Consider the following 13,596-nt stretch of genomic DNA (forward strand, 5'->3'; position numbering starts at 1 on the left):
TGACCTGGAAGCCCCAGGAAGCACCCTTCTTGACTATGAAGCAGCATAAGAGAAAACGACCCAAAGGCCCTCCGAGAAGCAGCGTGGAAGATGGGCCTACAAGAGGTAACGACTGGAATGGATAACGACAATGAGAAATCCTCCGGACGTCTACCTGTGGTTGGAATAAGGTGACGTCACGAAGGGGACTACACATCCATCAGGGGAAAATGACGTGTAGAATGCAAAGAGACCCGTGACCTCGCTCTGCGCAAATACGTCAGACGATAGGGACAGAAAGCTGAGATTGAAACCAAAGTGCTGCAGGACCTAATGGCACTGGGACAACTGAAGTGGTAGAAGCCTACCAGGAGTACACCACTCAAAGCAAACAAGGAGGCGCAACAAAATCAACTGGCCGAAAGCAAACGATCAGGTGGAATGGCAGAAATCCGACTCTAAATTGAGCCATCTTTTGGAGCGGTCATTGCGAGGAGAGATCAGTAGGAAGGAGCCCACAGCCTCAAGGAAAGGAAGGAGAGAGAAGGACATTGAAGAGCTAGTAAGAACCAGGCGTCAGCTCCATATGAGCTGGAGGAAAGCTGCACCCAATGAGAGAGCAGGCCAAAAGGACCTGTGGGACGAGCTGAAGCAAAAGCTTGCCAAGCTGCGCAGACTGGAGAGGATCAGAAGGAGGAGGAAGAAAAAAGAGAATCCCTTCAAGCGCGCCCAACAGTTGCTGGATGAGAAGAGAAGCAGGAAGCTAGATCCCACCAAGGAGGAGCTGGAGCAGTACATCAAGAGCCAGTACAGTGACAACAGACGAACTACATAATAATATGTCGGTCTCTTCTGCACGGATACTGATCATTTGTTTTGCAAGGTCTCTTGTGAGTCCTTCAACTTTAAGGAAGTGCAATACCAAATCACTGGATTACACCTTTATGCTTACTGCATTATATCATATGTAAAGTCCATTTGTAAAGCATAGTATGTACCAATACCGATTTTATTAATTTAATAGGTCCAGTGAAAAGTTCAAAAAGGTTAAGATACTGACACAGTTTCACACTTTTAATTTAAATAGTGTACTGATTCAATACAGCATAGCAGACAGAAGCATGGCTGAGCCATGGGCTCACAGGTGTCACCAACAGTGGCTAATTTCTACATGGAAGAGGTAGAAAGCAGAGCTTTGACCTCTTTTCCAGGATTTGACCCCAGTCACTGGCTTAGGTATGTGGATGACACCTGCGTCAAAATCAAAACCCATGAAGTTGAATCCTTCACTGAACACATCAGTGCAGTGGTAAGCAACATCAAGTTCCCTCGTGAGGATGTCAGTGGAAATAGCCTAGCCTTCTTGGATTGTGTGGTGCATATCGAAAATGACAGAAGCCTCAATATTGAAGTATACTGGAAACCCAGACACACAGATCAATTCCTACTGTTTTAATCTCACCACCCACTGGAGCACAAACTGGGGGTCATCAAAACCCTACACCATCGGGCTCAGAATGTTACCACAAGGTCAGAGGGGAAAGAGAAGGAACATAAACAGATCAAGGAAGCACTTAGAACTTGTGGTTATCCCAACTGGGCCTTCGTCAAAACCACAAACAGAGGCAGAACAGACAGAGAAGAAAACTGAAATGAACAAAATCACATTCCCTACGCTGCTGGATTATCTGAAAAACCCAGGAGGATCTTCTACGAACATAACATCCCTGTGCATTTCAAGCCCAGTAACACTTTGACACAAAAACTGGTCCACCCTAAGGACAAAATACCCAGGCACAAGCAGAACAACGTAGTTTATGCAGTCCAGTGCAGTGAGGAATACACAGACCTGTACAGTGGGGAAACTTAACAAACACTACAATAAGCGCATGGCAAAACACAGGAGAGCCAGTTCCTCAGGTCAGGACTCAGTAGTCCACCTGCATCTTAAGGAAAAAGGACACTCTTTTCAGAAACAGTGATGTACGCATTTTAGAGAAGACCAATGGTTTGAAAGAGGAGTGAAAGAAGCCATCTTTGTCAATCTGGAACAACCGTCACTAAACAGAGGAGGTGGTCTGAGACACCACCTGTCGGTCACCTACAATGCAGTTCAAAGTTCCCTCTTCAACGACTCAAATGATGGCAGAGTGGGTCAGCGACTCACTTGTCACTCTAACGATCCTCAAGGTGTTAGCACCCATCGACACCTTGACCCATGTGATCCTAACGACTCACATGATAACCGGGAGGGTTAATGACTCATGTGACCTCGACAATTCACAAGTGTTGCTGATCTCACCGGAGGATAAATACCTGGAACTCCCCACTAGTTGGTTGAAATGAAAAAGACTTTCGGATGAGAGGCGAAACGTCTTCTAGAACTTCAAGCAAGTCCAGTTGCCTTCACTTAGCACTAACAGAATACAATGACCTGGATGAATGCGAATATTCACAGACACAGTGTAGCATAGTGCTGCTGAGATTTTCATTTGGAATGTTTTTTTTGTTTAATATCAAGTAACTCTAAATTGTTGCTGAATATCAAAGTACTCAATGTGTCACACAGGTATATATATATATATAAATTCAATTCAACCACAACATTAAAACTTTGAATTTTTCTATAACACTATTTTATACCTATTCTATATCAGGATGAGCAGAGAGGCCTTTCTACAACAGGGAGTTGGCAAAGCTAAATTTTTGTGTATTCATGTTTTAGGCATTTTCCCTAAGTCCCACAGTGCTGTTTTGGGGGCCACAGGGGTAAACAGAGCACTCCAGTTACAGGCAGCATTTTAATATGATGAAACCTTTGCTGTATATAATGGCATGCCCTGAGGAGACTGTTGACAGTGGAGGTCGTTGTTCAGTGCCTGCTGGGTAGGGATTCTAAGTGAGAAAAGCAAGCAAATCTCATGATGAAGGAAACTGAGCGACAATAACAACTTTTTTACCCTCCCAAGATCAGATATTGAAATGTAGATACCTGAACTCTTGTAGTAAAAGTGCACACATCTGGTCATGCATGATGCATGACAGTATTGATTTCCAGAGACATAACTCTGGAAACATCCTACATAAAATCCTTGAAAAAAGAAAAAAGAAAACTAAAACAACTAACACAAATGTGTGAACGTGTGTGTGTGTGTGTGTGATTGTGTTTTTTTTAAAGTTTAAAATTATGATTTGCACATTGTTTAAAAAAAAAAAAAAATGTGAAAAAGAAAACCAGAGATTTTGACATTAGTTTTTCACATAATGCATTTGGAAGGCCACTTAAATAAAAGTGTTTTTAAAAAAACTGTAACATAATAGGGAAAAAATTGAAGTATAATAGTACATAAAGTAATAGTATTTGTATTTCTCAGCCAGTGTAGAGAAGGCTTTAGTGAGTGCAGTACTGAAAAAAAAAGTCAACCCCCTCTACTAGAGGAAACTTATGTGAAGGGTCACTGTTATGTATAGTATAAAGAGCCCTAGCTTGACAGAGGGTTTTATGCTTGGATACAGGATATTATATCATAAAGGAATTTCATAAAGCATTAAAGATCAACTGAAATCACATTTAGTCATCCCATTTTTGTAATTTCAAATAATGTCAACAAGTTTTATTTAGATGTATTGGAGATATTTTTATAATATTATCAGGAAGAAAAAATACTTCTGGGCCAATATCAGAAATGTTTTTCTCAGCTGGCAGTTGAAGGGGTTTAAATGGACTGCAATTATTAGTCCACTTATAGTAGTCTTATCGACCACTCAAAGTGCTTTACACTACTGCCACATTCACCCATCGACACACATGTGTTTGAATGTTAGTTGAATGTTCAGGGTGGCAGGGGTATCAGTCAGGCCTGGTATTGGACTGAGGTGGACGGAATTATTTAGCAGTTTGTTTATTTGCACAGACTGAAATCAAACAACACTGTTATATGTACACAATATACATGTATGATATGAAATGAGAAAAATATAATAAAATTAAAAAAATTTTAAAAAAAGATATTCTATTATTATTTAGATTTATAGACAGAGACCTTTATTAATCAGTGCTCTATTTATCTATCAGCAGCAACTTCACATAAATTTAAAAAACAATGAGGTTTGGGAGCGCTGCAGTACCCACTGAAGTCCCCTCCCCAGTGGGCTATCTATCTATTATTTGAGGGAATTTAGTGGCTGAGGCATGTAATTATTCTTAAGTTGAAAGCTTTAATGGATTTTTCACAATATGTCTCTTTGCTACTGAAAATAATGAAGTTAGTTTTTTTTAAATTTAGATATTTATATCAATTTATAATATACTATATTCATACTTAAAAAATTTTCTTTTCTTTATGTGATTGAACCTTTTGGTGGGAGGAATGCACATCACCACCTGTGCTGGTTGTTACTATGTTTGTAAAGAGTGAGGGGGTCAGTGCTGCAGAAGGTTAATGGCTGTTAAAGTGCTCTGGAGAAGGTGCTGCATCTACATGAAAGAGGCAGCCTGAAGTCAGAAGCCTGCAGAGTGTCACAGCAGCTCAGACAGTTCATGCAAAGCTATTGTCCTGTGACACATAAGAGCATTTATAAGAGAGTGTGAAGTACTTTTGTCTCGCACCTAATGGATGTGACAAACTAGCCAGCTAATCATTTCCTGAGCAGGGTATGCATTTTCCCTATCTTGGTTTTGATTTTCACTTATTCTATTGGTAGGGCGGAAGATTTAAGGAAATTACAGGACTCCGTTGTGCTCTTTTCCTGCTTTGTATACTCTCTGTAATACATAAAGGAAACAGTTAGCTAAATCGGGTTTATTTGTAAGGCTCAGTTTTACCTATAGTGCCTCACTGGGCTTTACAGGCCCAATAAAATACAATTTTAAGACTAATACTTATCAATATTCTCATAATGATGCTTGAGGTTGAGACTCTTTATAATGATATTGAGGGGCCAACTGAGGTCTTGAAATATGGAGTATCACCACACTTATCCTATTTTTCCACAAAACTTGTGTGCAGACTAAAATAACTGATTGTCTCCTACTACATGTTCTGTGGCATGTTCCTTTATCACCATGAACACACACACTGCAGTTTATTTTGAATTAGTTCCACACACACCGTCCTGCTCCCCCAAAAACTCACTACAGCGCCAAATGAGGATTAATCTGACACTGAAAATAGTCCCCAACAAATGCATTGTCTGAGGCCACAATGGACCAACACATTGATGGTTTTGGTCTTGTCATGAAATTTGGAGAAAAATGTAGAATAACACAAGACCTAACCCTTACCTTTAAAGTAAAAAATATAGTTTAGTAAAACTTAAGTCTTACTTTGGTAGTGCTATCCAGCGGTTCTGCCAGTTTTGATAACACTGTGCTCATAAGAGTAATTACTGAGACAGTTCTAAAACAAAGATCCAAGAAACACTAGCAGTCAGACAATTAGACAGGATGTAAATGAGCCAACAGCCAACAGGTTTGTCAAACACATCTGAAAGAGAAAGCAAACAAAACAAATTCGTTCCTGGTTCACCTATGACCTACCGTACTTGCTGTAGTTGTGCACTAAGAATTTTCCTGTGCATAAGGGATTATTGCCAACATTACAGGTGTGCTCACTGTCAGCCTGACCTCTAGTTTGACTACTCACATGTCTACCCTATCACACTTTGTTGTTGTGATGCCACTGTGTTCCCAGGTAGAAAAAAAAACCTCCAAAACCTGGAGCAACAAAAATAAAACCTAAATTGTAATGAACTATATTTTTTCTTTGATCCACCAGTTGGAAACGTGGAGGATGAAATGGAGTCCAATTCTTAAAACATACTCTGGTACCAATGCCTGGGTTCTTGATAGGAAAATTCTAAAGCAAACTCAGGAACACCGTCTGAAATTCACATGAGTAGGTTTTTTATTCTTGCGGCAAGGGAACAAGTTACACACAGAGAGCCTGCAGTGCAAATGTTAAAAAATACAGAGTTCACATGAGACTTTTATAATGCCAGATGGTCAGATGCTTGCATTCTCGCTGACATATATCACACACATGGTGAAGATAGTTCTTGGCTTATCATACAGGAATAGACAAGTGAGATGGCCTTGAGGAGAAGAACAAGAATGCCCTGTTCCTCTCTGGTATTCATGTCCTCCCCTGGGCGCAGCCTCTGTTGTCATGAGATAGTTGTACAGATTCTCACACAAGTAATAATACGAGGTCAATACACAGTCATGAGCATAAAGGGTAAGAATTTTTCCAACAGTTATAAAGTAATTTTTGCCTTCACCAAGGAGGTTATGTTTTCCCGTGTCAGTTTGCTTGTTATTTTGGAATGTCCAACTCAAACAATCACCGAAGTGAGAGATTCCATTGTCAATGTGTTTGTGAGAGAGAGATTGGGGCAAGGGGCTCTGCAATGAAATTTAAATAGTAAATAAAAGAATGATAATAATGTTACCGATTTGGACCAAACTTGGTGGAGGGGGAAGAACCCATTACATTTTGGTGTGGATCCGGTTAAAGGAGCAGATCCAGGAATTTTTTATCACTTTCCTTTACATTGTATTTTTTTCTTAAATCTATATCTATTATTCAGGTTTATTTCATGAAAAGAAATTGGCATGACAAACAAATGATATTTTTAAGATATCGTATCCTTTGCATTTTTTACTATTAACAATGTTATTGTGGATATCTTTAATTACCATTTTAGCAAGTAAGTTTACATATCTAAAAAGTAATTACAGATAGCAGTGTTTCCTGTAAGTTGATTACAACGTCTTGTTTTTTGTTTTTTTGTTTTTTTTTACTATTTAAAATGGGTAAAATCTTATTTCAGTGTAGAGCCGCCTACCCTGCTCTCTCTCTCTCTCTCTCTTACACAAACACATTTACAATGGGACAATGGACCTGTCTATGAACAGCCCCACTCTATATATACTGTAAATAGACAAAGTCACAATGATTCCAACATCAAGACATCAGGACTGGCCCATTGCAAAAAGAAGTTCAGCTAACTAGCTAACGTATGACAGCATGGCTGCCTCAATATTCAGAAAATTACACCTGCCCCTCAGGACAACCGCCAGATCCAGACCCCCTGGGTGGGTTTGGGGGTGAGGGGTACACTATCATGTTCTGCCCGTTGGCCCCTTACTCCAGCCTCAGCTCACTGTTCCCAGGCCATGTTCCTCTCCTCTTCTCCCGAGACCTCAGACTCACTCACCTGACTGCCCTGCCCATTCACACACAAGGTCCCGCTTATCATCAGCCCTGTAATCACCTGAGTTTCCCTGCCCACACACACACACACACACACACACACACACACACACACACACACACACACACACACACACACACACACACACACACACACACATTTTCCCAGTTTCTCATTTTCTCTGCCAGTCCTCCTACCAACCCTTTTTCCCCATTCAGTGTCAGATCGTTTGTTTTTGTTGCTGGTTATGTATTCTTGTGTTCCTCATTCGATCCAGTTGTCTGTTCCTGCTTGCCTGACTGCTGTTGTTTTTGCGTCTTCTTGGTTATCCAACACCTACCTGTAAGCCTGATTCTCTTAAAGTACGTCAATGCATCAGCCTGCCATGTGTCTGTGTTTCGGTCATCATTGCTCCGAACTACAATTGTGACACCTATACTCTTACGTAGATGATTTTGAAATCCGCAATCCCCTTGGAAGTCACAGCAGTGTACTGGGTACCCGGCGATGTACTATCAACATCAATTTATTTGACTCTCCTTTATAAAGGAAATTATGTAAAAATTGGCTATGAAACTATTCTGGAGCCCCTTTTGAAAGATCTCAAGACTTTGGACAAGGAAAGATTTTTTTCCCCTTAGGCTGGTACAAATAACAGAGATACTGTTTTTTTCTGATTGTTTGTTTTGTTTCAGCAGACAATCTTGGTGCTCATTCTTTGAGTGGACTTGTAGAAAGCTTTTTCTGGTCATTATATCTGTAGGTTGAATTGGGGACCATTTTGACAATTAACAAAAGGAAGTGTGTTCAGGACTTTTCCACCAAGAACAAAGAACTATGATTTACATATTCAGTCTGTAAGGTGAAATCCTGGTCTACTACTACTTGCACTACTTGATATGCAAATACAGCAGTCTGTCTAGTCAGTTTATCCAACATAAACCTCTGTGAAGTTGACCAATGCAGTGATACACCAAGGAATTAAATATGCTGGTTGGGCGGTTTTGCCTTATTGGTCAACTAGTGGTCTACCTGGTTTTGTTGAAATTTCACAGATGTTATTGTAGACAGCAATCTGAGTTTCACTGTGAAATTATTCAACAGCTGGTGTGATAAACATTTAAGGGCATTTATATTGGAACACACTGGGAAAATGACCCTGTTACACATGCTGACACATATCCCTAGACAGCATATTTTATGGGAGGCAAACACATAGTGACATTGAAATGTCACATTGTTTGTCAGTGTTACATGAAAAGACTCAGACTCTTAAAAAACCTGCCTTGACGGAAAACATCATGAGGTCAAGAAAAAATGTGAAGGGGAATTCATAAGGACTTAGGAAAAGACAACTATGGTGTTAAGAGAATCTGACTGCACTTACACTAAGCTATGCTACGACGGACAGCGATATTGACATAGGTCTCCCATTTTTAAACTACAATGTTCCGAAGATGGACTACAAAAAGCTCGTCTTAGATAATTTGCCCCGTACGTTCTTTTTTTGTTTTTTAATGCATGAACATGGACAACCTAGTGACAAATATTACTTCGTTACCAAGGTTGGAATTGAAACAAAAAAGGAATATAGGTTACCATTCACAAAAGTGAAACGAAATGGTTGTCACATTGGGAATGGTTGCTCATGTTCATCCTGTCAATTCATATTTATCGACTTGAATCCCAATTACTATAATTGCATAAAAATATTTGTTATATTAACACGTTAGGCCTACATTTGTACTATTGTATATATATATATATATATATATATATATATATATATATATATATATATATATATATATATATATATATATATATATATCGTCATTCTTAAGTTTCAAAAATGTTGAATTAAAAACATCATCTGGCTGCAAACATCTCATATCTCTTTTCTTGATAGACAGACGGAGGAACCAAACTAGTACTTTTACTTTAATACTTTAACTACATTTTGCTGCTAATACTTATGTACTTTTACTTAAGTAGGATTTTCCATGCAGGAGTTTTACTTTTAATTAAGTGTTTTTAAATTGCCTGTAAAAAGCAAAGGATCTGAATACTTTTACCACTGATTATATATATATATATATATATATATATATATATATATATAAATTAATAAGTAATTGTAACTTACATGATGATCTGTGTCCCTTGTCGGTCATGATCATGAACAGCTGAAAGGTGCATCACTTTAAAGGCTGCTGCTGCAGCAAGGAACTATTGGACGACATTAGCTCTTTTCCTGTCGTAAAGGAAAATCTGATGTATCTTATGCTAAAGGATAATAAGATAAGAATCACTGAAGCACTGTTCCTTAGCATTTAGAGAATTCAAACAGTTCTCATTATGGCTTCCACTTCCACATACTTCTGGGTCATTTCACTCAGTTAGGAACCTTCTAATCAAAAACGACTTTTCTACTGCAGCTCTGGAATTTTTCCTAAGGTTACTTGCAACTCACTTAAGAAAGTACACTGATGACAAGGCACCTGCAAAGAATATAAAGAAATATTGAGAAGTGGCATTTGACAGTATCCCACAGCAGACAGTAAGGAAGAACAAGAGCTGTACCGACATCTACTAATCACCGAATCAAAGAAGAAAGACAGCCCAGCCATCAAGGACTTAATGTGCAGAACTTTTGCACATAGAAGACATGAAGTCATCAGCCTACAATGTGCATCAAAGTCATCAAGGACAGATGACCTGCTTTGTTTGATGTCTCGCAAGTTAGTAAATTGAATTTTTGTAGCAGAGTGGTCAACACAGACACTACAGACAGAAAATCTGCGTGTCACAGTTTTACATCCTATTCAAAGCTCATGGGAAGTCCCCAGTCTAGGCCTCTAGTGTCATAACTAGGAAGTGGTTCAAGCCCAGCCTGAGCCAGTCATGACTGTAAGCTTTATCAAAAAGGAAGGTTTTAAGCCTACTCTTAAATGTGGAGAGGGTGTCTGCCTCCCGGATCAAAACTGGAAGATGGTCCCAAAGTAGAGGAGCCTGATAACTGAAGGCTCTGCCTCCTATTCTACCTTTGGAGACTCTAGGAACCACAAGCAAGCCAGCGTTCTGGGAGCGCAGTGTTCTACTGGGGTAATACGGTACTATGAGCTATTTCAGATATGCTGGTGCCTGACCATTAAGGGCTTTGTAGGTGTTACATATGTCATTCGCATAGTAAACCAGGTGGAATTTAGAACGTCACATCATGAGTTACACTGGTAAGACACTGGAATGTTAATATGTGTACAATTGCTTTGTTACATTTGGTTTCATTACATATTTTTTACCTCCTGTCAAGTATTTGGAGTACAGGGTAAATACAGTTTAGAAAAAAATAAGTAACTGTAACATATTTATTTTGATAATGAATAAATTCAGATAAAAAGATTTTTTAGTCTAGTTTTCAGTTACTACCAAGCACTTCAATTATATCTGCTCATTTGGTTTTGACTTAGAGTTCCTATTTTGTTGATTTAGAACTTTAATTATATCTACTCAATTTTATATGTCACGGTACTAAATGTAGTTATTCAGCAGTACTTAAGATACCACACTACAGGTAAATAGACATCACTATGAAACTACCCCAGTTGATTACTTACATTAAGACAATTATTTTTGTATTACAAGTTTTCTGAAATTTTGAGTTTAAATATGAAAATGAGGCATTATCTAATTAAATATGCATTGACATTTCCACAACAGAAATCTAAACAATGGATAACTCCAGGCTCACATTTTTTGTTTCATTTTGTTGACATATTAGAGCCAAAGGTTTTTACAGAGATTTCTTTTCAACACTCCACAAATCAGAAAATATTGTCAGCATCCATAAAAGAATCAATTTTTGCCATGTTTGTAGGAATAAAAAGTTCTATAAATCAGGCTATGAATGATATATGAACAAACCCCCTAGTAAACCCCAGTAAAAGCATTCAGAATATAGATAAGAATAAAAATGGAAAGTTTGGTTGATGTGAGTATTACTGAAGTGGAGATTTCTCGCTCAGAAGTCATTTTGAGAAAATGACCGTTAGAGATAAGTATTGTATCATTTAACAATGTCACGATTTTCACTTTCACTTTCACAATTGGTTGCTGATACAAAGGAAATGATCATGTTTGGATCAGATATTATTGTGCAGGAGAGAGAGAGCTTTTTAGTGATATCTGTGATGAGATAACAACTGTGGTACCACATGTTGCGTTGAATGCTACGTTTTGTTGAATTTAGGAGAAATTTACAGACTCAATACAATAAGTGTAGTAAAATTAACACCAAATGTGTATTTTGGATGTCTTCTCTCCACTATTCTCAGAGAAAACATGTTATGGAATCATAATAGCGTAAAACTCAAAAGTGACCAGTGTGTGAAAAATACAATGTTTTTGCGTGGTATATTTAAGGTGTATTTAAATGATTTCAAAGCTTTAAAATGTACACAATATTTTTAATTGTAATATTTTTCACGCAAAAAATTCAGAACAAAACATTTTAAGTTTTTAGAGTGTAGTTAGCCTGCCGGGCTCAGAGCCAGCAGGAGGAGGCGGTCTCCCCCACCCTCCCACTCCTGCTGTCTCCATCTCTGTGGATGGATGGAGGTGGCTATAAGCAGCAGAGCTGAGCGTCAGCCCCCTCAGGTCTCAGCTGGACACACTGTCTAATGGTGTCTTCAGCTTAAAGGCTGCTAAGCATCAGGAGTGAGATTCTACAGGCCTTACTGTGTCAAAGATCCCACCTCCGGGCCAATGACGCTGAAGCCGGACTTTGTTCTCCTCTGCTTTCCCAACCCAGCCAGATGAACACACACAAGCTAGAACTTATAGCAAAGGTAAGAACCGTTCCTCACACATCCTTCATCGTACTGAGAGTTACATGCTGCTGTTCTTTTTACAGCTGTTGTGCTCTATGAAGCAGCCTGTACTTGTTTGGAATTAAATTCATGTTTTAAAGTGCAAAACAAAAAATTCCATATTATCCAATTGTGAGACTGAAATGAGTTTTAATACTGAGGTGGTGAGGCACAGTGATCCATGGCTCATCTTGGCAAATATAGCCATGAACATAAACATGAGTAGCAGATGTGTCAGTGAAAAAACAAAAAAAACAAAAGATTTTGGTGAGGATGAATGTGAATAGTTGGTAACATTCAGCTCCATCTGATGCCATAACTGAGGAGTCAGGAATGTCTAAGACCTTCTCTGCCACAGATTGAATATACTGTTCACTTAGTAAACAGCATGACGAGTGAGAACATTTTTTGACTGATTTTTTAAATTTGTTTTTGGCTCTCATCTGAGTTTTATTTCCCTCTGTGGGTTTGGTGGAGCACTCCTGCTGGAGTCTTGTGTCTGTGAATGCTCTTATGACATCTTTGACTCATATGATCTTCTTGTACAACTAGATTTCTAATTTAGAGAAAAGCAGCATTACAAACAGTGTAATCACTTTTGTATGGTATTTTATTTATGTCAAAAGAAATGACTAGAAGAAAATAAAGTAAAAGCCATTTTATAATTTGTCAGCAACAACTAGACAGAAAAAATTCTTATTTACACTTAATAGAGTGAAAATATTTATATAATAAATATAATACATTCATTTTGAATTGTAAATTGTCAAATAATTTGTCTTATGAAATTACAGCAAAATTATTATAAATAAATAAATAATTTGTCAAAATATCACATTTTAATAAATGTCAAGGGAAACTTTACAAGCATTCTACCATATGTGATTAAGTATATAATTAATTTTAAGTAATATTTGAAATTTTTGCTTTTTGATCCATTTTCAATCCAAACTGAAAATCTAAATTTATGTTTTCAAAATCCCTTTATTTAACCATTACCAGGAGAAACCAGATCATTGTCACATTATTACCCAAGGGCAAGAAGGGTGAAGCATTCCAATTATATGACACCTGTCAACCAAACACAAAAATGTGTTTCTCGGATGAGAAATTAACAATCAAATCTGTCCAAACCGATGGAGCATAACCCACCCAACAGTCCAAATATGACTAAAAGCCTGCATATCATCCATCATCTGGTAATATGTGTATTCGACGCTCAGTCAGGCCTTCCACAGCCCCTGCAGAACGGGCACAAGCTCCACACTTCCAGTACTCTGATCCCAGGTCCTGCATGTCAGCAAGATGGCCAACTTAGCAGAACCAGATAAAAAGTTCACCGATGTCTGCTTCTTACGCAGTTTATTGAGCCAAAAATGAACAAACCAAAAGAAAAATCCCCACCTTTTAAAAGCTCAAACAGTGCGGACGGCCAAGGACACTGAACAAATAAATGTACAAGGGTCTCAGTCTGAGAACAGAAAATACACTACTCCCCTAGCTCTGGATCCAGTTGCACTCAGTATCTGTTTGT

At 38.3% G+C, this 13,596-nt stretch overlaps 2 protein-coding genes across 10 annotated transcripts in view; one reads left to right on the top strand and one right to left on the bottom strand.

The window, feature by feature from the left end:
• The window catches only part of optc (opticin), a 48,007-nt gene extending 40,810 nt beyond the window's left edge, over positions 1-7,197 (bottom strand). For all 3 annotated transcript variants that reach the window (XM_040158663.1, XM_040158664.1, XM_040158662.1), the window contains exon 1: positions 7,038-7,197. The gene's annotated coding sequence lies outside the window, so the exon portion shown is untranslated. The remainder of the gene's footprint in view (positions 1-7,037) is intronic.
• A 4,604-nt stretch (positions 7,198-11,801) lies between these two features.
• Positions 11,802-13,596, top strand: part of LOC120806932 — a 45,222-nt gene continuing 43,427 nt past the window's right edge. For all 7 annotated transcript variants that reach the window (XR_005709762.1, XM_040158473.1, XM_040158475.1 and 4 more), the window contains exon 1: positions 11,802-12,041. Coding sequence is in view for 6 of the 7 variants with exons in the window: in XM_040158473.1 (XP_040014407.1) it covers positions 12,009-12,041 (33 nt within the window). In the remaining variant the exon portion in view is untranslated. The remainder of the gene's footprint in view (positions 12,042-13,596) is intronic.

The sequence above is a fragment of the Xiphias gladius genome, chromosome 21, assembly GCF_016859285.1.
Source record: "Xiphias gladius isolate SHS-SW01 ecotype Sanya breed wild chromosome 21, ASM1685928v1, whole genome shotgun sequence".
NCBI lineage: Eukaryota > Metazoa > Chordata > Actinopteri > Istiophoriformes > Xiphiidae > Xiphias > Xiphias gladius.